At 44.2% G+C, this 25,744-nt stretch overlaps 1 protein-coding gene across 5 annotated transcripts in view; it reads left to right on the plus strand.

The window, feature by feature from the left end:
* RSPH10B (radial spoke head 10 homolog B) overlaps positions 1 to 25,744 on the plus strand; it is a 55,392-nt gene that overhangs the window by 29,203 nt on the left and 445 nt on the right. Inside the window, exons 15-19 of one of the 5 annotated variants that reach the window (XM_014856003.3) lie at positions 3,698 to 3,805; positions 8,094 to 8,237; positions 9,769 to 9,888; positions 11,349 to 11,436; positions 24,810 to 25,002. In XM_014856003.3, coding sequence (XP_014711489.2) covers positions 3,698 to 3,805; positions 8,094 to 8,237; positions 9,769 to 9,888; positions 11,349 to 11,436; positions 24,810 to 25,002 — 653 coding nt within the window. Of the gene's footprint in view, positions 1 to 3,697; positions 3,806 to 8,093; positions 8,238 to 9,768; positions 9,889 to 10,390; positions 10,527 to 11,348; positions 11,437 to 24,809; positions 25,003 to 25,744 lie in introns of those variants that run through there. The other 4 variants (XM_044747243.2, XM_070484179.1, XM_070484180.1 and 1 more) reach the window with 4 other exon arrangements.

Consider the following 25,744-nt stretch of genomic DNA (forward strand, 5'->3'; position numbering starts at 1 on the left):
ATATTCCCACCAGCAATATCTGCCAATATCTGTCTTTTAATTGCCATATTTAGACCATTTACATTTAATGTAATTATTGATATGATAGGCATAAGTCTACCATTTAATTTTTTGATTTTTGTTTGTTCTCTCTGTTTTTAGTTTCTGTTTTCTTTTTTCTGCCTTCCTGTGGGTTACCTGGACATTTTTTAGAATTTCATTTGGATTTATCTAATAGTATTTTTTTTATCTATCTATAAATAAACATATTAGGATTATCACAGTCTAATGGTGTCATCATTTTATCAATTTGAGTGAAGTGTAGAAACCTTACTTCCCTTTACATTTCTTTTCCCCCCACCATTTATAATATAATTGATATTTCTTCTGTATACATTTAGCATCTCATCAGTGTTACAATTTTTGCTTCAACTGTCAAACATACTTTATAAAACTCAAGAAAAAAAGGAAAATATATTATATTTACCCATAGTTTTGCTTATCATGTTCTTTCTTCTTTCCTGAGGTTCTTAGATTCTTTATCATTTCCTTTCCATTTAGAGAACTTCCTCCAGCCATCCCTTTAAGGCAGGTCTGCTAGCAACAAATTCTGTTTGCCTTCCTCTGAGAATGTCTTGAATTCTCCTTCATTCCTGAGGGATATTTTCACTGGCCAGAAGATTCTGGGTTGACAGTCCTTCTCTTTCAGCGCTTGAAAAATGCTGTGCCGCTTCCTTCTGGCCTCCATGGTTTCTGATGAGAAATTCTGTCATTTGAATTTTTCCCACTATAGGTAAGGTGTTGTTTTACTCTCACTTCTTTCAAAAACCTTTCTTTGTCTTTAGTTTTCAGAAGTTTGACTGTGATGTGTCTTGGTGTGAATTTCTTTGGGTTAATCCTGTGTGAGATTCACTCAAATTCTTGGATCTGTAGGTTTGTGTTTTTATCAAATTTGAGAAGTTTCAGCCGTTATTTATTCATGTACTTTTGCAATCCCACCTTCTTTCTCCTCTCCTTCTGTGACTCTGATAACATGAACTTTAGATCTTTTGTTATAGGCCCACAGGGGCCTGAGTCTGTTTAATTCTTTTTAGTCTATTGTCTCTCTCTTATTTAGGTTGGACAATTTCTATTATTCTGTTTTCAACTTCACTGATTCTTTCTCCTGTCCCTTTCATTATGCTGTTGAGCCCATCCATTGAGGTTTTTTTTTTTTAAGATTTTATTTTTTTCCTTTTTCTCCCCAAAGCCCCCCAGTACATAGTTGTATATTCTTCATTGTGGGTCCTTCTAGTTGTGGCATGTGGGACGCTGCCTCAGCGTGGTTTGATGAGCAGTGCCATGTCCGCGCCCAGGATTCGAACCAACGAAACACTGGGCTGCCTGCAGCGGAGCGCGCGAACTTAACCACTCGGCCACAGGGCTAGCCCCATTGAGTTTTTAATTATTAGAGTTTTCAGTTCTAAAAATTCCCATTTGGTTCTTTATTTCTTCTCTTTCTTTGCTCAGACTTCTGATTTTTTTTCATTTGTTTCAAGCAGGTTTGCCATTGCTCATTGAAGCATTTTTATGATGGCTGTTTTAAAACCTTTGTCAGTTCATTCTGTCCTTCTGTCCTCTTGGTGTTGGCATCTATTGATTGCCTTTTTTCATTGATTGCCCGTTTGAGATCCTCTTGGTTCGTGGCATGATGAGTCAGTGATTTTCTACTGACACCTGGACATTTGAGTGTGTTATGTAATATTATGAGACTCTGGGTCTTATTTAAACTTCTGTTCTTGCTAGCTTCTGGTAAAATCCAGTTTATTTTTTCCTGTGTCACTTGTGCTTTTGGTGTTATGTCTCAGAATCTACTGCCAAATCCAAGGTCATGAAGATTAACCTCTATGTTTTCTTCTGAGTTTCATCTCTTACTTTTAGGGCTTTGAACAATTTTGAATTAATTTTTGTATCTGGTATGAGGCAGGGGTCCAACTTAATTCTTTTGTTTGTGGATACACAGTTGTTGCAGCACCGTTTGTTGAAAAGAGTCTTTTTATCCCCCTCTGTTGAATGGTCTGGGCATCCTTGTCAAAAGTCAATTGACCATAGCTGGATAGGTTTATTTCTAGACTCTCGGTTCTATTTCATTTATCTTCGTGTTTATCCTTTTGCCAGTACTGCACTGTCTTGATTACTGTTGCTTCCCCATCATTTTGATGTAATTTTTTTCCTTGCTGAAATATTTTACAATCTACTTTTATCCTTGTTCTGAAATTTCACAGTGATACAGCTTTGGTACTGGCCTTTTTACATCTTTTATGTGAGCTTAGCTCACATTGGAAACATCTGTCCTTCAGTATTATGAAACGTTCTTGAATTACTCGTTCAGTATTTCCTGCCTTCCGCTTTCTCCATCCTTTTTTCCTGGAATGTGGGTGTTGAACTTTCTGGACCAACTTTGTTTAATTTTGGTCTTTTCTGTCGGATCATCCATATCTTTGTCTTTTTTTGTTCTACTTTAGGAGAGATTTCCTGTTTTATCTTTTAACCATTCTACTGAATGTCTCATTTCTATCATATTTCTAATTTCCAAAGCTCTCTTCGTTCTTTGCCCTTTTATAAGCACTCTGTTTGTTTGTTTTTAAACGTGGATGTAATATCTCTCTTATCCCACTGAAGAAATGAACGATTTGCAGGGGGAGGGAGCCTAAATGGACAGAATATTTTTTCTGCTCTTTACATTGCCTCCGTTCCCTCCTAGTCTTGTTCTTATTCTTATTTTTCCCGTTGGTGCTGTTCTCTGGCTTTTATATTAAGGCTTTCCCTATAATGTATGGTCAACCTTGGCTGTCCATTCATATATAGGGTTGTGGCACCATAAAGCTGATCACAAGCTCTTTGTGAGTCAGTGGCCCTAGTCAAAGATCAGGTTTCGCTGTGGAGTAACCAAGCCGGGAAACTGTCCCACTGCTCCCCTCTCTCCTCCCCAGCCAACTGTCAATATTGACAGATCTCTTCTCTCGGATGCTCAATGTTTCAAGAGAAGATTTCTCCTAACTCTCGCATGGGGTTATGAACCTAGTTTTCACAGTTCTTAGAGCAGAGTGGAGGGAGGGTCAGTGTGGAGGGAGGGCCTTACCAGGAGGCACTTTCACCTAACACTTGTTTTTGGCAGCACTGTGACTCAGGGGGAGCCAAATGTTTTCTAGGCTAGATGCTCTCTGGTTCAGTAAGTAAGAGAGTAAACCTTCTGTTTTCAGCTTAGAAGTGAAAGCGTCTTTGACTAGATCTTCAGCGTGTCTTTCTGTGTTCAGCCCTACCCGTGGTGTCACTTTCAGAGATGCCTCTCCTTCCTGAGTTCCTATGGCGTGACTTGTCTTGCCTCTTGACTCCCTGAGCTCTCTGTTCCGCTGCTCTGCTCCATCCACCAGTCCTGCACTTTCCCGCCCATAGAATTGTGTTGATATCTCACCTCGGGATCATCTCCTCTCCCATTCTCTCTGTCCTGGCTTATGCCTCTGAAAAACCCTTTACTGTTATTTTCAAGGGACTAGGGAAGGAACAAAAATGTAAATGCCAATGTTAATCCAGAATGCTCTTCAAAATTAGCAGTTTTTAAGATATCCATTTCTGGTACATTTTCTTAAAGTGTTGTATTGATATAAATTGACATTAAAAATATGTGGATGTTTGTAATTATAGGCTGTTATGGTTTGATTGGTTGTTTCTTTTACAGGACTTTAAAATGATAAATAAAGAACTAACAGCAACCAAATTTGTGGAGGTCATAGCAGAGGACAATCCTTTCATGCATGACGGAATTGACAGCAACTTTGAACTTGAGGTTTGTAAAGAGGTGTCACGAATGGTATAGACCCAGTTCAGGCTGTTTGTTGTGGCTTGGGTACCAAGAACCAAGATTTGATTGTAAAGAATTCTAACCAAATACATAAAATTATATATATATCCTTGTTTGTATTAGAAAAGTGGAGATTAACAAAAAGAAGAATATTTCAGATGTCAGGAAATAATGAATGAAGTCAAAAGATATAAAATGACAATACTGTTTCTTGGATAATTTATTCAGCACTTTAATGCATGTGCATGTTTCCCCTGGTATACATGTTGTATACCTGAAAAGACACTGAGTGATCTCCTCCGCTCGTGAATTAGGTATAAGTGTCTTCAGTTTTTAGTTTTTCTTGCTGGGGGCCTTGGGGCAGGTCAGCCTGCCTGGGACTCAGTCTTTTTGCCTGTAAGTTGAAGTGGGGCAGCTAGTTGAAGTCTCTCACTTGTTGGTATTTGCCAATTCTGGGTGTACAGCTGGTTTCCCTTAAGCTGTTCTTGAGATCTCTTGGGGGGATCACCTCAGGGCGGGGAGCAGAGGCATATCCAGGCTCAGCGTGAAAAAAGCCATGACCTGGAGCCTGTCATTTATCAGTGACTTCCGTAAGTACAAGTTCACGCCTCCCAAGGCAAAACCAAGCCTCTGGTTAAATCCTGACTCTCTGCCTCCTCCACGCGGCACCCACGCGGCCGAGCAAGGCCGGAGAGAAGTGGGCCAGACCCCAGGTGTTCACAGCTAGGACCAGTAGCGCCATCCTGGAGTTACACCTCATTTTCCCCGTCCACCCACTCTCCCAACCCCCCGGTGACTGCTCCCTTCTTCCTTCTCTCTCTTCAGTCTGTAGCACTTCCTCCCCACCCTTGCTCACAGCTGAAGCTTCCAATCTCACTGAGGAGACAAGTGAAGGCACCTGGGGGAGCTTCCCAGACTCCCACAGCCGCCACTGCTCCCTGCGTGTCGCCTGGCCAGTCTGTGCTTCTGGGCACTTGCGACCGTCAACACTGCCCTCTCTCATCGGAGCGTAAGTGTCCTCTCTGCTGGACACAGGCAGACACGCTCTTGTTTCTCCCATCCTCAGAACAAACCACCACCAGAACAAAAATCCTCCTGAGCCCACTTCTTCTGCCATCTTCCTTCTCCTCTCATTCTTGTTTTCCATTGAGATAAAATTCATATAACATTAACTCTTTTAAGCATTTAAAAAGGTACAATTCCATTATCCCAAAGAGAAACCACGTACCTTCCAATCCCCACCCCCGCCCCCACCAGCCCCTTGAAACCAATAATCTACATTGTGCGTTTACCTGTTCTGGATAGTTCATAAAATTGGAATCACACCGCATGTGGCCTTGTGTGACTCCTCCTGCTCTTTTTTGAACCCCTTCCAGTCAGGGTCCCCAACCCATGCCCCACTCAATGAAGATCGTTTGTGTCCAGACCACACGTGACCCCCCACGTTGATTCATCCCGTGGCCTTGCAGGAGAATTGGGAGCACTTCATCCCCCCACCTCAAGCCCGTTCCCCACACGGCGCCCTGGCCCTGCGCTCCGGGCTCTCCTCTGCCCTCACTGCTGCTTCCTTTCCTGAACTCTTTGCTGCCTCCTCCTCTTCTGCCACCCTCGTAATGTCCGGGTGACCTGGACTCGGGCCTGGGGCCCCTTCCCTAGCTACCTTCACCCCCTAGTCTCATAATCTTAAATACTTACCTTTCTGAAGACCACTCCAAGATGTGCATCTCCAAATCACGCTCTCGAACTCCAGACGTGTACATACCATGGCCTGCTCTTAATGTCCACCTGGACTTCTGGCAGCTCAAAATGTCACACGCCCCACACTGATGTTCTGACCTCCGTCCTCGAGCCTGCCTGCCTCCCTCTTCACGTCTGTGGGAGGCTGATAGCGCTCCATCCTTCAGCCACTTGGGCCCCAACCCGTGGAGTCATCTCGACTCCTGTCTCTCACATCAGCATGCTCAAACCTTTAGGAAATCCTGTTGGCTCTTCCTTCACAATACATCTGGAACGTGGCCACACGTGCCACCTGCACTGCTACCACTGTGGCAGGGCCCCCGTCGACTGTCACCTGGAAAGCTGCTGTGGCTCCTTCCTCTGCTCCCTGACTCATCCCTTATTCTCCCACGTGCTGCTGTCAGTGCAGCCGCCAGATGCTGTCCTTCCCCTGCTCAGACCTCCTGGGGGCTTCCCATCTCTCCCGGAGTAAAGGCCCTCAAGACGGCCACCTCTCTGAGCCCATGTCTGACTGTCGAGTGACACCTGCGCAGTACATCTGTGCCATTCCCTGAGTGCACCCATCACGCTCCTACCTCAGGACATTTGTACTTGCTATTTCCTCCTACCGTCTTTGTTTAAATAACAGAACTTTATTGCCTACAGTTCTGAAATCAAGGTGTCGGCAGAGCTGGTCCCTTCTGAGGGCTGTGCGAAAGGCTCTGTTCTAGGACTCTCTCCTCGGCTTGTAGATGACCATCGCCTCCTCGTGTCTCTTCAAGTCTTCCCTCCATGGGTCTGTCTCTTTGTTCAATTTTCCCTCTCCTTATAAGGACAGCAGGCATGTTGGATTAGGGCCAGCTCTAATGACCTCATTTTAATTGATGATCTTTGAAGACCTACCTCCAAATAAGGTCGCATTCTGAGGTCCTGGGCGTTAGGACTCCAGGTTTTTTTGGGAGACACAATTCAACCCGTAACAGTCTTCCCTTTGGGCCCCTGCCCCCTAAATTCACGCCCTTTGTGTGCACAAAATGCCTTCACCCTACCCCAGCATCTCCAGAAGTCTTGGTCGCTCCAGCATCCACTCTGCTTCAGTGACACACACCCCTGTCCTGCTCCCATCTCATCACACTTGTGTTTGCGGGTCCCTCCTGATCTCTGTTCCAAACTGTGCGAATAACCTCATCTTGAACACAAGCCTCAGGTCGATTTTTCTCAAGCCGACAGGCAAAATCAGAAGCTGGGACACACGGAGCAGGCCGGAGTTGCAAATCTAAGGCACAGTCTTTATTCCTCTGACATTTGCAGAACATCACGGTGTCAGACGGTGCGGTGTCTCTTGAAACAGGCTGCTCTCTGCTGGGAAAGAAAAACATGGGAACAGCGTGAGCAGAACAGCCAATAAGAGAACAAACAAAACCCTTCTGGCGCTAGGCCACGCTTCTAAAGTGGACATTTAGTGTCACCTCAAGGCCAGTGACACAGGTCCCCGGGTGGGGCAGGGACTTACTGACTTGTGCATTTAAGATAGAAGCCACAAATCCCGGCTGCAACTGATCCACCACTTGGGGTGACAGGCCCTTCACACCAGGATCTCATCGGATCCTCATGACCGTGTGCGACACGAAGCCCATTTTACAGATGAAGAAACTGAACGGCAGAGCCAGACTTCCACTTAGGACCGGCTGCTTCCAGAACCTGTGTTCCTTTCACTGGGACACGTGGTCTCTCGCTGTAGAGCTGAGGGGTTTCGAGGCCTTTGCAAAGTGGGGGCTGGCATGTCGGCAGGAGGCTTTGGGGAACCTGGGGGTGCTGAGTGGGTGTTGGATGAGGTCATGGGAGGAGTCAAATTTGGGGCACCAGAGCCTAAACATGTCCTGCTCTGGTACTGAGCAAATGTCTCGTTTTACCAGCTGGACCATCTTAGGGCAGGTCCCGGCAGACTGTCCGAGCAGAGGACACTGGGGCTGCAGGGATGCTGAGCAGACCCCTGGAAGCAGGCGGAGGCTGGCTTGGAGCCTCGGGTCAATTAGTGGGTCTGTTCCGGCTCAGACTCGAAGGGTCCTGGGTTCGGGACCTACAGACATGACGGGTGGATGCTCAAAGTCCGAGTGAGCCACCCCCACAGGCAGGTGCTCCCCAGGCAGAGGCAGGTCCGTGTGTCAGGGCACATGGTGGGGGAGGGGCACGTGGATGGGGGAGGGGCACAGCGGCCAAGTGGGTAACACTTGTCACTTAGGTTTTACAGGTGCCACTTCTCTAGTTGTTCAAGAAAAAAGGAAACATTTTTGAAGATGACTGTCCCCAATTAACTAACATAAAAGGTTTCCACCAAAATAGAAAAATGTCTTACAAATCTGACGACAGCATATACATCATAATAGAGCCTTTAAAGGCTGTCATTTTTATTACAAACTGGTGTGCGCTCATGACGCTCGAGCGCTGGATGAATTGATATTCTCTAGAGAACAGAAATGAGCACCCAGGTGGATCGCTGGTCCACCTCAGGGTGTGTCCGAATGAATCAGACTCTTTGTATTTTCTGATATTTCAGCTGGTTTTCCTGGAATTCTTTGAAGCTCTCTTAAGCTTCTCATTAATCTCTGTGACTGATGAGAGGGCTAAATCCTATTCAAATTTTCCAAACGATGACTTGTCTGGAAGCAAACGCGGAAGTACTTACGGGACAATGTTTCAGGTAAGAAACAAGACCATAGAATTTAGAGAGCCAGGAATGGTTTTATTCTGAAATGGTTAAACCGTATCAAAACTATCTTAGGCTTTTGTAACCCTCCAGGAGATAATTTAAGACTTAAATAATTTGAGACATCTTTTCACGTTTTGAAAGGAGCGTATCCTATTTTTTCTTTTGTAAGTTAGGGAAAATGTATTTCCTGGTCATGCCCCGGGAAGCAGACTCCTAGCCACAGTCATGGAGATATGGTAATGAAGGTCAGCGTGTGTACTAACACGCCGGGTGGGCCATGACGCTTAGAGCCTCTGAGATATTTTGTCATGAAATGTTTCGTCATATGATCTAGCGTTTACAAGAGTGGCAAGCCTGCCCCAGAGCCAAGAGGCCAAGCCATAGCTCCTGAGTGTGCGTGCGATGCCGGATGGGTCCCTGAGGATGGGGCCTGCTCACAGGGCGCCACACCAGGCTTCCTGGCAAGACCTAAATGGAGCAGGGGCAGCGTCGGCGACTTACTGAAGGATCCAGGTGGCTGGGGCAAATGGAGACAAACCCAGTTTGGGGCTCGGGGGGTTTCAGGCTGGTGGGCTTGAAGGATTTCTGATTTTTGAGCCATTCATTTGGAGCCACAGAGAAAGTCTTGGGGGCCAACAGAACCCCACAGCGGGGAAGCTCTTCCAAGCTGCTCAGACAAGGAGGCTTCCCACTGTTGTTTGCTGTCGAAGGGGAGACTATTACCACGAATCCCCAGGACGCGCCCTGGACTGCTCATGTGCTGAGAGCTGCGTGTTCGAGTTCGGCCGCCCATCTTCCATCCCCTCAGCCAGCTGTGCCTCCTCCGGGTTGAGGATATGGCTTCTCCAGGTCATCTGGCAACCCGGTCCCGGGCCACAGTCTGGGTCTGGGGCTCTGCTCTGAGGGAAATGAATGTCCACTTTAAATCCATCCATGATTTCGTGGATGGCATTGCCGTGGACTCCAGTAACCGAGTGTGAACACGCTGGCCTAGGGAACATCCTCAGAAACCGTGCGACCAAGTTCACTTCTAATGTCCGATATGGCATCCCAGACGTCCGTCGAGATAAATCCTACTATAGCCACACAATGGAGTATGAGCCAGCAATGGAATAGCTCGTGATACACGCAGCAGCACGGCTGAATCAAGAGAATTATCCCGGGCGAAAGAAGCCCTATGAGAAAGGGTACATACTTCTGTAACTCCAATTATACAAAACCCTGGAAAGTGCAAAGCGATCTGTAGTGACAGAAAGCAGGTGAGGGGGTGCCTGAGGATGAGGAAGAGGGATGGGCCACCAAGAGGCACAGGAAACTTGGGCTGATGGGTATGCTCACAGTCCTGACTGAGGCGATGGTGTCGCAGGTGTAGACGTGTCAGAACTCACCAAATGGTATACTTTATTGTAAATCAGCTATACTTCATTAAAATCGTGTGTGTGTGTGTGTGTGTGTGTGTGTGTGTGTGTGTGTGTATCTCCATGGAAACCAGAAACCCTCTTACGTGTTTGTCCCTGCTTAGAACATGCAGAACAGGAGTTCAAGTGCAGGGACAAGCCAGGACTCTGACCCGCAGAGCCCCAAGTCATCGTCAAGCTCGTTAGGACTCCTGCTTGGCAGCAGCAAAAGAAAGAAATCAGAGGTTCGTATTGACAACTCGCCGTGTGGAAACAGTGACGCGGCCGTGCTGTCGACACGCCTGCACACCTGTGTGCAGAGCAGTCTTCCACGCTTAGGGAGGTCGCAGTGAGCGAGACACCGGGCCTCCCGTGGCCTTGACGCTGTCGTGAGGAGAGGGAGATGGTGACAGTGGACGACAGTAGCAGCGACACTCTGGGGTGTTAGCAGGTGCCCAGCCATCCCGGTGTTGGCTCAGCGAATGCCCCGACACGCCTTTGGTGCTGTTGCTGTCTCCAGAAGGGCCCCAAGGCACAGAAGGTTAAGGAGCCTGCCCGCAGTCATAGAGCTAGTACGTAAGCGGAGCTGGGCTGTGTCTGCAGGCGGTTTGACTCCAGAATTTGCACCCATCCCCACACTGCTACACCTCTTTACCCTTACGAGGTGTGAGGAGTAGGGTGACAAGCAGGGCGGGCGGTGGAGAAGGAGTGACCGGGTGGGTAGTAAGCAAAGGTCTTCTGGTGCAGTGACATTCGAGCACACCTGGAGGAAGTGAGGAAGCAACCGTGTAACTATCTGGAGGGAGACTGTCCTGTGCAAAGGCCCTGAGGTGGCAGCATGTTTGGCTTGTTGGAAGAGAAGTGTAGTGGCAAGTGTGGCCACGCCCGAGCGGCCCAGGAAGATGAGCGGAGTGAGGCGGGAGCCAGCCCAGGGGGGCATCTGGCTGTGAGGAGGGCCTGGCTTTTACTCTGAATGAGATGGGAGGCCCCCTGAGCAGAGGGGCCAGTGGACCCGCTATGACCTCACTGTGGACAAACCAGGAGGAAACAGGTAGAATCATCTGAAGGTATTTTACGGGCTATGGAGACTGGGAGGGAAGGAGAGGCAAGGGTGACTCTAGGATATTTGGCCTCAACCACTGGAAAAACAGAGTCGCCACTTCTAGAAGGGGAAGACGAGGGTGGGCGAGAGATGAGTTTTTGGGGCAAAATTAAGGGGTTAGTTTTGGACCTGGTAGGCTTAAGGTGTCTGGCTAGACATCCAAGTGGTGATAGCAAGTGGCCAGGCTGGAGCGAGTCTGGACTTCAGGGTGAGATCGAGCTGGAGAGTGGAACGTGGGAGTGACAGGCGTGCAGATGGTGGTGAAGCCTTGACTCTGTGAGCGTAAGCACAGCTGATCGTGTGTGCTAAAGCCTTTCCCAGCAGGCCCCGGGCAGACTTGCAAATCTTTGGTTTCTCGGGGAGGGCCTTTCAAGAGGTCCATTAACTCTGCTCTTCACTTCCTTAAAAGTACAAATATGCAGGTTAAAAATAGTCAAATTTTATGCAGGTTAAAAATAGTTAAATCAGCTTAAAGAGAATGGTCTCCATAATAATGTTCTTTTTATTTATAATGTAGAAAATTCGTTTTAGTCTATAATGATGCAGAAGTAATATTTTGCTTTATGTGTTTTTTGTTTGTTTGTTTTTACATAAAAACGCAAGGTCAAGAAGTCTCCAAGTGACGAAAGAATTTCCAAAATGAATTTTAAATCTCCAGGAAAAGGGCTAACGTTTTTCTCATCTCACAGTGGTGAGTATTTTAATTTTCGGGCTTTGACATTTACCAACTTTTGCTCATAAATGACATAAGGTTTATGAAAATGTACATCCATATTTTTTTAATATAATTAGGCTGGCACTCTGCCTCTGATTCTGCCCCCTGGCTTGACGGAGTTCACTTTCAAGGCACCATCTTACCGATTTTCCCCCCCAGTTTTATTGAGACGTAATTGACATCCAGGGCTGCATGAGTCTAAGGTGTACAGCGTCGTGATTCGACTCACGTCTATCGTGAAATGATCACCACAATACGTTTGGTCAACATCCATCATCTCATACAGATAAACAAAAAAAGAAAAAGAAAAAAACTTTTTCTTTGTGATGACGCCTCTTAGGATTTAGTCTCTTAACAACTTTCATGTAAATCATACAGCAGTGTTAACTGCAGTCATCATGGGGTATGTTACGCCCCCAGGACGTATTTATCTTATAACTGGAAGTTTGCACGTTTTGAACACCTTCCTCTGATTCCCCCTCCGCCACCCCCTGCCTCTGGTAACCACGAATCTGATCTCCTTTTCTATGAGTTTTTTTTTTAAGAGTCCACATATAAGTGAGATAATACGGTATTTGTCCTTCTCTGTCTGACTTATTTCACTCGGTACAGTGCCCTCAAGTTCCCTCCATGTTGTCACAAATGGCAGGATTTCCTCCTTTTTATGGCTGTGTAGTATTCCACTGTGTATATGTGTATACACCACAACTTATTTATCCATTCACCCATTGATGGACACTTAGGTTGTTTCCATGTCTTGGCTGTTGTAAATAATGCTGCTGTGAACATGGGGGTGCAGATTCCTCTTTGAAATAGTGTTTTTGTTTCCTTTGGATCTATTTCCAGATGTGGAATTGCTGGATCATGTGGTATTTCTATTTTTAATTTTTTGAGAAATTTCCTTACTGTTTTCCATAGTGGCTGCACCAATTTACATTCCCACCATCAGTGCACAAGGACTCCCTTTTCTCCAATCCTAGCCATCATTTGTCATCTCTGTTCTCTTTGATAATAGCCGTTCTCACAGACAGGAGATGATACCTCACTGGTTTTGATTTGCGTTTCCCTATGACTAGTGATATTGTGCTTTTCTTCATGTCCTTGTTGGCCATTTGTATATCTTCTTTGGAAAAATGTCTGTTTGGGTCCTTTGCCCATTTTTTAATTGGGTTATTTTATTTTCTATTGAGTTGTATGAGTTCTTTATGGGTTTTGGATATTAAATCTCCATCGGATATATGGTTCACATATGTTTTTTTCCCATTCTGCAGGTTGTCTTTACATTTTGTTTATGGTTTCTTTTGCTGTGTACAAAGAAGCTTTTTAGTTTGATGTAATCTCATTTGTTTATTTTTGATTTTGTTGCCCATGTTTTAGGCATCATATCCAAAAAATCCTTGTCTGGACCCAGGTCAAGGTGCTTTTTTCCCTTTGTTTTCTTCTAGGAGTTTTATGGTTTCTGGTCTTATATTTAAATCTTTAAACCATTTCAAGATGATTTTTGTGAATGGTATAAGACAAGGAAGTAGTTTCATTCTTTCTCATGTGAATATCCAATTTTCCCAACTCCATCTATTGAAGAGACTGTGTTTTCTCCATTGAATATTCTTGGCTCCCTTGTCAAATATTAGTTGACTATGTATGCCTGGGTTTGCTTCTGGCTCTTGATTCTGCTCCATTGTCTTGTGTCTGTTTTTATGCCAGTACCATGCCGTTTGGATGACTACAGCTTTATAATATAGCTTGAAATCAGGAACTGTGATGTTTCCCACTTTGTTCTTCTTTCTCAGGATTGCTTTCTTTGGCTATTTGAGGTCTTTTGTGGCTCCATATAAATTTTAGAATTTTTCTACTTCTGTAAAAAAAAAAATAAAAAGCCATTGCTGAGACTGGCCTGGGGTCATAGTGGTTAAGTTCACGCTCTCCGCTTCAGTGGCCTGGGGTTCGCAGGTTCAGATTCCAGGTGTGGACCTACACGCTGCTCATCAAGCCATGCTGACGCAGTGTCCCACTACAAAACAGAGCAAGACTGGCACAGATGTTAGCTCAGGGACAATCTTCCTCACCAAAAAAAAATATATATATCCATTGGAATCTTGATAGAGATTGCACTCAATCTATGGATGGCTTTTGCAGTATTGACATTTTAACAATATTAATTCTTCTAATCCATGAACATGGGATACCTTTCCATTTATTTGTGTCTTCTTCAATTTCCTTCATCATTTTCTTGTGGTATTCAGAGTGGAGATCTTTCACTTCCTTGGTTAAATTTATTCCTAAGAATTTTATTCTTTTGAAGGTATTGTAAATGGGACGTTTTTCTTTATTCCTTTTTCAGATAAGTCATTTTTAGTGTATAGAAACACACTGATTTTTTATGTTAATTTTGTATCCTGCAACTTTACTGAATTTTTTGATTAGATCTAACAGTTTTTTGGTGGAGTCTTTAAGATTTTCTACATATGAAATCATATCATCTGCAAATAAGGAGAATTTTACTTCTTCCTTTCCAATTCTGATGGCTTTTCTTTCTTTTCCTTGCCTGATTGCTCTGGTTAGGACTTCCAGGACTATGTTGAATAGGAGTGGCGAGAGTGGGCATCCTTGTCTTGTTCCTGATCCTAGAGTAAAAGCTTTCAATCTTTCACCATTGAGTATGATGGTAGCTGTGTGCTTGTCATATATGGCCTTTAGTACGTTGAGGTATGTGCCTTCTATACTTACTTTGTTGAGTTTTTATCATGAATGGATGTTGAATTTTGTCAAATGCTTTGTCTGTACCTATTGAGATGATCATATGATTTTTTTTCTTTCATTCTATTAATGTGATGCAACACATTGCTTTATTTGCATATGTTGAACCATCCTTGCATCCCGGGAATAAATCCCACTTGATCATGGTGAATGATACTTTTAATGTGCTGCTGAATGTGGTTGGCTAGTATTTTATTGAGAATTTTTACATCTATATCCATCAGGGATATTGGCCTGTAGTTTTCTTTTCTGGTAGTGTCCTTTTCTGCTTTTGGTATCAGGGTACTGCTGACCTTGTAAAATGAGTTTGGGAGTGTTCCCTCCTCTTCAATTTTTTGAAAGCATTTGAGGAAGACTGGTGTTAATTCTTCTTTAAATGTTTGGTAAAGTTCACCAGTGAAGCACTCTGGTCCTGGGCTTTTTTTTGTTGTTTTTGGGAGATTTTTTGATTATTGATTCAATCTCCTTATTAATTGGTCTGTTCAGATTTTCTATTTCTTCCTGATTCAGTCTTGGTAGGTTATATGCTTGTAAGAAGTTTTCCGTTTTTTCTAGGCTGTCCAGGTTGTTGGCATATAGTTCATAGTAGCCTCTTATGATCCTTTGTATTTCTGTGGTATGAGTTGTAATGTCCAGTTTTTATTTATACTTTTGTTGATTTGGGTCCTCTTTCTTTTTTTCTTGGTTAGTCTAGCTAACGGTTTGTCAATTTTGCTTATCTTTTCAATGAATCAATTCTTAGTTTTGTTAATCTTTTCTGTTATTTTCCTGTTCTCTCTTTCTGCTCTAATCTTTATTATTTCCTTCCTTCTGCTAATTTGGGGTTCACTTTGTTCTTCTTTTTCTAGTTTCTTAAGGCATAGAGTTAAGTTGTTTATTTGAAACCTGTCTCTTAATGTAGTTGTTTATTGCTTTGAACGTCCCTCTTAGAACTCTATTTCCTGGATCCTGTAAGTTTTGGAATGTTGTGTTTCGATTTTCCTTTGTCTCAAGATACCTTTTTATTTTCCCTTTAATTTCTTCTTTGATCCATTGGTTGCTCAAGAAAGCATTGTTTAGTTTCCATGCATTCATAAATTTTCCAGTTTTCCTCCTGTTACTGATTTCTAGTTTCATACCACTGTGGTCAGAGAAGATATCTGATATGACTTCAATCTTCTTGAATTTGCTAAGACTTGTTTTGTGGCCTAACACGGTCTGTCCTAGAAAATGTTCCATGGGTGCTTGAGAAGAATGTGTATTCTGCTCTTGTCGGATAGAATGTTCTGTACGTGTCTGTTAGGTCCATTTGGTCTATAGTGTTGATTAAATCCACTGCCGTTATTGATTCTCTGGGGGATCTATCCATTGTTGAGAGTAGGGTATTAAAAGTCACCCATTATTGCAAGGCTCTCTATTTCTCCTTTACACTCCATTAGTTTTTGCTTTATATACATAGGTGCTCCAATGTTGGGTGCATACATATTTACAATTGTTATAACTTCTTGATGGATTGACCCCTTTATCATCATATAATGACCTTCCTGTCTCTTTTTACCATTTTTAATTTAAAGTCTATTTTGTCTGATATAAGTATAGCTACCCCCGCTTTCTTTTGGTTACCATTTGCTTGAAGTATCCTTTCCCATCCCTTCACTCTGGCTACGTGTGTCTTTAAGGCTAAAGTGAATCTTGTAGGCAGTATATGGTCGGAACTTGTTTTTCTAAATCCATTCTATGTCTTTTGCTTGGAAAATTTAATCCATTTATGTTTAAAATAATTATTGATAGGTAAGGACTTACTCTTGCCATTTTATTAATTGTTTTCTGGCTGTTTTGTAGATCCATTTTTCCTTGTTTCTTATCCTGATGTGTTTTTGGGTGTTTTGATGCCTTTTGGTATCAGTATGCTTTGACTTTATCATGTTCTTTTGTGTTAGTACTTGTGGTTACCATGAGGCTTACATAAAATATCTTCAAATTATAATGACCTATTTTAAACTGATAACAACTTCAATAGGATTCTTAAACTTTATACTTTTCCTCCTCCCCGCATTTAGGTTATTGATGTTACTGTTTACATATTTTTTATATTGTGTAGCTAATAACAGATTATTGTAAAATTATGGTTATTTTTACTCCTTTTTTTAACTTTTGAACTAGAGTTGTAAGTGAATTACGCACTACCATTACTATATTACAGAATCTAACTTTGACTACGTATTTACCATTACCAGTGTTTTACACTACCTTCTTATGCTTTTATGATGTTTGCTCCCATTCAAAGAATTCCCTTCAGCATTTCTTGTGAGGCAGGTCTGGTGGTGATGAACTCCCTCAGTTTTTGTTTGTTCGAGAAACTCTTTATCTGTCCTTCATTTCTGAACGACAGCTTTGCTGGGTATAGAATTGATTGACAGTTTCTTTCTTTCAATATTTTTAATATATCATCCCATTCTCTCCTGGCCTGAAAAGTCCTGTTGAGAAATCTGCTGATAGTCTTATGGGGGTTCCTTTGTATATAACCTCTCTCTTTTCCCTTTTTTCTTAAAAAATTCTTTGTCTTGGACTTTTGACAATTTAATTATAATGTGTTTCAGGTAGCCCTATTTGGATTCAACCTATTTGGGATCTTTTAGGCCTCATGGATCTGGATGTCCATTTCTCTCCTCAGATTTGGGAAGTTTTTGGCCATTATTGCTTTAAATATACTTTCTATCCCTGTCTCTTTCTCTTCTTCTAGAATTCCCATAATGTGAATATTGTTTCTTTTGATTGTGTCCCGTAAGTCCTGTGGGCTTTTTTCACTCTTTGTTGTTGTTTTTTCTTTTTGCTCCTCAGACTGGATAATTTCAAATGTCCTGTCTTCTAGGTCACTGATTCTTTCTTCTGCATGGTCGAGTCTTCTTCTGAAGCTCTCTATTGAATTCTTCAGTTCAGTCGTTGTATTTTTCAGCGCTAGGGTTTCTGGTTTTTTTTTTTTTTTTTTTTTACGGTTTCTGTTTCTTTGTTCAGCTTCCTGTTTTGTTCATGCATTATTTTCCTGATTTCATTTAGTTGTCTGTCTGTGTGCTATTGTAGTTCACTCAACTTCTTTAAGAAGATTATTCTGAATTCTTTGTCTGACAGTTCATAGATCTCCATTTCTTTAGGGTCAGTTATTGGAGCTTTATTAGTTCCCTTTGGTGATGTGATGTTTACCTGATCTTTCATGATCCTTGATTCCTTATGTTGGTATCTGTGTATTTGAGTAAGCGGTCTCCTCTTCCAGACTTTACAGGTTAGCCTTGGCAGAGACAGTTCTTTGCAATTCAGCTGCATTTAGATTTCTGGATGTGTCTGCTGGTCCTTCCTTGGGCAGGTGGGGCTTGCTATCAGGGTCTATTTTGGGGTGAGGCCACTGCCTGAGCTCTGAGATTGGGAAGGGGCTGCTGCTGGTTGAGCACAGTTGGATAGGATGGATGGCTTGGTTCCCTGCACAAGTGAGCCTGTAAGGTGGGCTCCATGGTTGCCTGGGTGTTCCAGTCAGGTTTACTAGATGGTCAGGACTGGGCACTATATTCAGCAGTAGGTGTGGCTATGAATGAGCTTCCCTCCTCTGGCGGGGCAGCAGGACAAGGTCCAGGGCTTGCATGGCTTGTTGTTTGGGGACCTGAATCAGGCAGGAGTGTGCCCTGAATTCCCTGACCAGATGAGGTCACTCTGCACAGGGGGAAAGCCGTGGGCTGGGCTCTCTGTTCAAGTGCCACTGTAGGCAGGGCTGTTGGGCTTGCAGCTTCCCGTGTGCTCTGCTTAGGCTCCCTGGTCAGGCAGGCTGAATGCTGTATGCAGCAACGGGGGAGGCAGGGCTATCAGTTAGTTTCCCTGCCCGGGCACAGCAGGGAAACCAGCTCCAAAGCTGGAAAGGCTCTTTGTTTGTGGTCTTGACTCAAGCTGACCCATGAACCAAGTTCCCTGGCCAAACGGGGCTACTGGCTTTGCTCTACAGACTATCAGCTCTGCCTGCTGGACTCTGCTCAAATGTTGCTGGGCCATGCAGCTTTCTAGGTGTTCTGCCCAGATTTTCTGGTTGGGCAGGGCTATGACTCAGCTACCCTGCCTGGGTGGGATGGAAAGGCCAGCTCCAAGCAGACTCTCAGGTTTTCTCGATCAGGCTTTCTGGTCAGGAGAGGCAAGGAGCCACACTGAACAGCACAAGGGACTATGAATTAGCTCCCCTCCCTGGACCCTCCATGCCTGGCACTGGCTTTGCTCTGCAGGCTATCAGCTCTGCCTACTGTACTCTCTGCTGGAGTGCTGCTGGGCTATGCAGCGTCCAAGTCTTCTTGCTAGCCTTTCTGGTCTGACAGGGCTGGGAGCTACACGGCAGTGGGCTGGGCTATGACTCACCTCCCCTGCCTGGGCAGGAGGCAGACCAGACTGCTGGGCTGGCATGACTGTTCATTTGAGAACCTGAATCAGGCAGACCTGTGCCTTGCCAAGTTCCCTGGTCAGCCTGCGCCACCAACTTGGATCTGTAGATGAGCAAAGCTGCTGGCAGGGACTACTACTTGGGTGCTGTAGGTAGGAAACTCAGTCTGCCAAGATCCCAGTGCTGATTGCTGCAAGCCCCTCCCTGCTTCTCTGTCACAAATTCCCAGTGGTCCAGCCCTGCAGATTCTCCAGCAATCCCCAGTGGGGCAGGACTGGAGTTGGGGCTCCCAGAAAGCGACCCACAATGCTGGGGGAGCTGGATGTCCACCTTGGGAAACACAGGAGGAACTGTTGGCTCAGGGGAGACCTCTTGGCATGGTGCCACACCAGCCTGGGGGGGGTAATGCAGTCAGTGTGCTCCTCTCACCCTTCCAATGGGGTCCGTCTTGTTCTCTGTGGCGCAGGAGGTGCTTCAGCCTCTAGGATTCTCTCAGTGGTGTCTTGTCCATGAATAGTTGCTGTTTCTTCTTGTGAGGGGGAGCGAAGTTAAGAAAGACCTATGTTGCCATCTTGGTGACGTAAGGCATGATCTTATGGAGTTGCATCAGTCTGTCAGGACAAGTGTACCTCCACCTGGGCCCCACATGCCCACCTCTCAAGCCTCTATCCTTATACAGTAGACGTGTCTCTCTCAGGAGTCTCATTCGCTTTGGTTTTAAAAGATGATCAAGTTAGAAACAGCAATGAACAAACCCTTATTCAATCCCTCATATTCCTCTTGATATTATCCTTTTTCCTGGTAAAATCCATCTAGTGTTCTATCTGCCGACTCCTTTTCCTCAACTCCCAGTTAATTCATCAGCCCTGGCCACACTGGCTTCCGGCTTCATCCCTCTCCTTTGTTGGGGTCATCCAATGCCACTCTGCTCTTACTAAAGAAAAGGACCAGATATATTGATTTGAAAAGTAAAATATCATCCGACCACTTGGAAATTAAAAGCAAACACAAAACAAACAACAACAAAAAGCCCCACGGATATAAAGTCCTCTATTCTTCTAAATAATTCTTAGAGAAAATCAAATGCATTTTTGATAATACTTGGGAAACCGAAATAACTTAAACCTGACCTATGAGACACAGTCAAAACTATAACCAGAGAAAGTTTCTACAGGCATACCTCGTTTTATTGCACTTCACTTTATGGCACCTCACAGATGCTGTTTTTTTCCCCCCAAATTGAAGGTTTGTGGTCACCCTGTGTCAAGCAAGTCTATTGACAGCATTTGCTCACTTTGTGTCTCTGTGTCACATTTTGGTAATTCTTGCAATATTTCAAACTTTTTCATTATTATTACATTTGTTATGGTGATCTGTGATCAATGATCGTTGCTACTATTCTAATTGTTTTTGGGTGCCGTGAACCATGCCCATATGGACGGTGAACATAATCGATAAATGCTGTGTGTGTGCTGACTGCTCCGCCGACCGGCCGTTCCCCCATCTCTCTCCTTCTTGGGGCTCCCTATTCCCTGAGACAAGAATATTGAAATTAGGCCAATTCATAACCCTACAATGGCCTCTAAGTGTTCAAGTGAAAGGAAGAGTCACACATCTCTCACTTTAAATCAAAAGCTGGTTCTTTCAGTAAAAAGATAATAAAAATAGACATACTTGTCTGGTACAGTCAGAACAAAAGTGATAAAACACGCAGATACTAACCAGGAAGAAAAAAAATAAATAAGCACAGATAAAAGTTTTCTAAGTGCAGTAAGAAAATGCTATATATACCTCTAAGCTAATAAATTTGAAAGATCGGAAATTATTTTTTAAAAAGATATTAATAATAAAAGTTTACTCAAGAAAATGTAGGAAGCTTGACTAATCATGGGGGAAAAACTATCAAAAAATTACTCCCCCAATTTAATTTTTATGAGCAAGTTATTTAAAAAATTTAAGGAAGCACTTCTATAAGAACTTTTCTTATGTTCTTATATTATTTTTTCAAACTCCGAAGCATAAAAGAAGATAAAAACCTTTCAGTTCACTTAATAAAATTACTATAAGCAAGATATGAAAACTTGATAAGGATAAAAACCGAATATAATAGACCATTATTTCTTAACTAGGAAAGAAAGGGTGACATGAAAACCACTGACTGGGAATTCTGAGAAGATGGGGTGGCAGTGGTGTAAGTCTTTTCAAAGACAGCACAATTAGAATAGCAAAACCACAAATCCAGAAACTGCATATACAACCATATTTTGTGAGATGGTATCACCATGAAAGCCAAAATATGAATAGACAGGGACAAGCCACCACCTGCTACAGAACCTGCATGGTGTCAGAATGTAAAAAGGATGCAAAAGAAGGTAACAGACATAAAAGACAGAGAGAAGCAGTTGGGTGTCTTACGGACCTGAGAACATGAGAACTCAAGACTCCCAAGAACTCATGGGAAAGCATGGAAGGCCAATCTGAGAAGAGTGACTGAAACAAGGCAGGGCTGTGTACACTCCAGGTTATGAATGAGTACAGGGGCCAGAGGGAGGATGAAGGCAACAGGGCAGTCGGGCCCTAGGAACTCTCAGCAAACAAACCTGAGTTCCTTCCAGGAAAACCTCCATACTGAGGAGAAAGTGCTAGGAGGAGAATTCAAACTGAGAAGGATGAAACAGTAGGGTCCTCAAGGAGAGAAAATATGAGCCAGGGACTTTCCATTTAACTTCCAGATATGGAGGCTATAGACCAACACTTATGGCCACTCATAAACTCAAGGAATATGTCCTCACTCAGACATGGAGGCTACAGACCAACGCTTATGGCCATTCATGAACTCAAGGACCATGTTCTCATTCAGATATGGAGGCTATAGACCAACTCTTATGGCCATTCATGAACTCAGGGAATATGTCCTCACTCAGATATGGAGGCTACAGACCAACACTTATGGCCATTCATGAACTCAGGGAATATGTCCTCACTCAGATATGGAGGCTACAGACCAACACTTATGGCCATTCATGAACTCAGGGAATATGTCCTCACTCAGATATGGAGGCTATAGACGAACACTTACGGCCATTCATGAACTCAGGGAATATGTCCTCACTCAGATATGCAGGCTATAGACGAACACTTACGGCCATTCATGAACTCAGGGAATATGTCCTCACTCAGATGTGGAGGCTATAGACCAACACTTATGGCCATTCGTGAACTCAGGGAATGGGTCCTCACAGGCCCTTCCTGAGGAGTCTCCTGGAGAGTGACTTTCAGACAACACAACCAAAGGACCAGAAAAAATGCTGACCTGAGAACTGTGGCGAGGACTAAATAGGCCTCATCTCACCCCAAGAATAAATCTGCTTGACTACCCCATTAAAATATCACTCCATGCTGTCATCTGCCTCCTTACCCTGCCTTAGTTTCCTTTTTTTTTTTTTTTGCAAGCATCACTACTTGAAATTGTTAGAACCACTGCTATATTCCCAGAACCTAAACAATGCTAAGCGTATTCCAGCAACTCTGTTTTTCATTGTTTTTTCTTTCCTCACCTCTGACTGGACTTCAAAGTTCCTGTCTCTTAATGGAGATTCTTTCTTCTGCTTGATCCATTCTGCTGTTGAGGCTCTCTCTTGCATTTTCCATTTCACTCATCGTATCCTTCAGCTCCAGAATTGGTTTAGGTTGTGATTTCTATCTCCTTGGTAAACGTCTCATTTTGTTCATGTGTTGTTTTTTTCCTGATTTCATTTAATTGTCTTTCTGTGTTTTCTGGCAGCTCATTGAACTTCCTTAAAACAGCTACTTTGAACTCTCTGTTGGGTAAACTGCAGATCTCCATGTCTTTGGGGTCGGTTACCGGAAGATTACTGTGATCGTTTGGTGGTGTCGTGTTCCCTAGACTGTTCATGTTCCTTGAAGTCTCGCGTTGCTGTCTTTGCGTTTGGAGTAGTGCAACCGCCTACAGCCTTTACTAACTCCCTTTGGGAGAGAAATGCCTTCATCAGCCCTGCTGGGGATTCTGAGGCTTGCTCCACATTTCTTGCTCCTTCTTGTGGCAGAATTCTTAAGCTTGTGTGCCTTCTCTCAATCCTGCAGTGCACCAGGCCAAGTGCTGACAGCCTAGCCTCCTTTTCGTTTTTCCAAGATTGGTGCTACAGCTCAAGTTTGTGGTCTCGCTCTGGCCCACAGCTTTGGGCCAGCTTTCTGTGCCTGCTCACTGGCCATCTGCCAAAGTTCCCTCTCGCTGACATCAGGAGTGCACACAGGAAGCTGGCCACAGGGTGGACGTATGTGTGGGTGAGGCACATGGAGTGCTAGGGTGCCCATGGGCCAGTTGGTGCTGACGATCTGCTCTCTCTCCATGGATTTGCCTTTTCTGTACACTTACGTACAAATGGAATCCTGTGTCTTTTGCATCTGGCTTCCTTCACTTATGATTATTTTGGGATTCATTCGTGTCATAGCACGTGTTAGCATTCTGCTCCTTTGTACTGCTGAGTAGTACTACCTTGTCTGGATATACCACATTTTATCCATTCATCAGTTGATGGACAGTTGAGTTGTTTCCACTTTTTGGCTGTCATGAGTAATGAACCTAGGTGTGCAGTCTTTGTGGCTATGTTTTCATTTCTCTTGGATAGATATCTAGCAGTGGAACTGTTGTGTCATATGCTAAGTGTATGTTTACCTTTTAAAATAAATAGCCAAGCGGTTTTCCTAATCGGCATTTTACATGCCATCAGTAACGTATGAGGTCTCATTTGTCCATGTCCTCTCCAACACTTAGGAGTGTGTTTAAGTTTTTTTAATTGGGCTGTTTGTCTCATTGAGACAAGCAAAAGAAAACTCACATAGTTCTTTATGTATCCTGGACACAAGTCATCCTTTATCTGATACGTTTTGCAGATATTTTCTCCCAGTGTCTGACTTGTCTTTTTATTTTATAATAAAAATAAAAAGGTAGTGTAAGGTAGTGATTTGCTTTGGCAGCGATGGCTGTGGGAACGCCACGAGCATATTGCTGAGTGCTCACTTGTACTAACACATCCAATGTGCGCACCCCCCTGTGAGGCTCCCCCTGTTACAGGTGAGGAAGCCAGGGCACAGAGACGTTGACTTGCCAAGTCACACGGCGAGGAAGTGCCAGAGCTGAGCCTTGAGTCTGACCCGTTTGGCTCAAGGCTGTGCTCTTACCGACTCTATCCGCTGCTTCTTAGCAGAGGCTGTGCAAGACCTCTGACATGGTGCCCGGAAGTCTGGGACAGGGCCAGCAATCCCGGGAGGTTGATCTCCATCAGTTACTACCACACATCTCAATGCACAGCCTCTGCCACGCCTAGGCCAGCCATTGGTTATACTGGTATTCTAGAACCTAGGAGTTCACGTGGGAAGTGTGGCTGACGCATCCCTCAGTCCTTGTACAATTTGGCATTGGCATCAAGGCTCTTCCTATTGCTCTTGCACTCTGGGCCCTCCACGTGGCTCCTGGGGTGGGGGGGGGGTGGACAGTTCACAGAATCCTACCTTCCTGTACATAGCAGCTGTCCCCACACTCCTCCCCTCTCCCCACCACCACACAGCAGAGTAGCCCCTTACAGTAGACTATTATAGACACGGTCTAAAAATAACTGCTGTCCTGAAAGATGCCAGACCCTATTGCTATTAGAGAGCCACCCAAAGCATCATCTTCCCAGAATCAGCTATTTTAAACACATTCCACAGTGGGCGTCCATTGGCTTTAGCAGATGTGAAACAACTCTTTATCAGGTCAATAATTTTACCTACCTTCTGAGTCAAAATCCTCTTTTTAAAGGCAGTTTTCATTAAGAAAGTAATAAGACAATGTATGCAAAATCCAAGAGGTTTTTTCCCCCCGAAACATGCAAAATGTAAAACTAAGGTTTTAGAAAGTACTTAAGCTATTTAGAAAAAAACTACAGGTACCAGGAGACTCAGAGGAGATGCTGACAGTCATAGCTACAGTCTAGTGACACCTGCCTCGTTGCACGGGGTCACTGAAGCGTTCTGCGGTCACCTTAACCCTCAGAGCCCATGAGGAGCACAGCAGCGCCCGCCTTCAGGGCATGAAGACACTCGGCCCAGCAGAGGAAGTGGCAGAGCTGGAATGTGAACGTAGACTCCAGAGTTACTGCAGGACTGCATTAATGCTCATTTTAATTAAACTGTCTTCCAGAAAAAAAAGCCAAAGATGAAGAAAAGGAAAAACTCAACACGTGGATCAGTAACACGTACATCTTCTTTGTGAACACTCTCTTTCCAGCACATAAATATCAGGAAACTCTCAACGAGAAAGTCAGGGAAAATAGATTATGTAATGCAGCCATGGCCAAACAGTGGAAAATTGAAAATGAGGAACTGGAGGCGAGGTAACTTTGTAAAACTTCTCAGCGCCTTCTCTCAGTTATCTTCCTTTCCTGTCTGCTGTAGCTGCCAGAATTTCAGGAGCAAATGCTTTCATTAAAACCACACCACTTCCTGGGGCCGGCCCTGTGGGACAGTGGTTAGGTTTGCACCCTCTGCTTTGGCGGCCCAGGATTTGTAGGTTCAGATCCTGGGTGTGGACCTACACACCGCTCATCAAGCCATGCTGTGGCGGCGTCCCACATACAAAATAGAGGAAGATGGGCACGGACGTTAGCTCAGGGCCAGGCTGCTTCTTCAAATCCCAGCCCCACCGCTTAACACTTGGGTGACTTTGGGCAAGGTCTGTTACTGCGTGCCTCAGTTTCCTCATCTGTAAGGTGGAGATAATACCCTACGGGACTGTTGTGAGGATTAAGTAAGCTAACGTTTGTAAAGCGTCTAAAACAACACCTGGCGTGTGGTGAGGACCCAATAAAGGCTGCACGCTTTTCTGGAACCACTGTCCAAGCTCAGTTCTATGCAGACATATCGGTCCAGAGGGCAAATGCCCGCCCTTTGTAAACTGCACCTCAAGCCTGTCGGTCTGTTGAAGAGATCATTAAAGGCAAAGACTGTAAGAGCCAAAAGGCCACTTCCTAGCTGCTCAGTTAGCTACAGAGCACAGGGGTTCACAGTCACTTTAGATATATGGAAATTTCATCTTGGACTGCCCAGAGATGGCATCACTTTTTATTTCAGGCAAAG

Source organism: Equus asinus, chromosome 14, assembly GCF_041296235.1.
Source record: "Equus asinus isolate D_3611 breed Donkey chromosome 14, EquAss-T2T_v2, whole genome shotgun sequence".
Classification (NCBI taxonomy): Eukaryota; Metazoa; Chordata; class Mammalia; order Perissodactyla; family Equidae; genus Equus; species Equus asinus.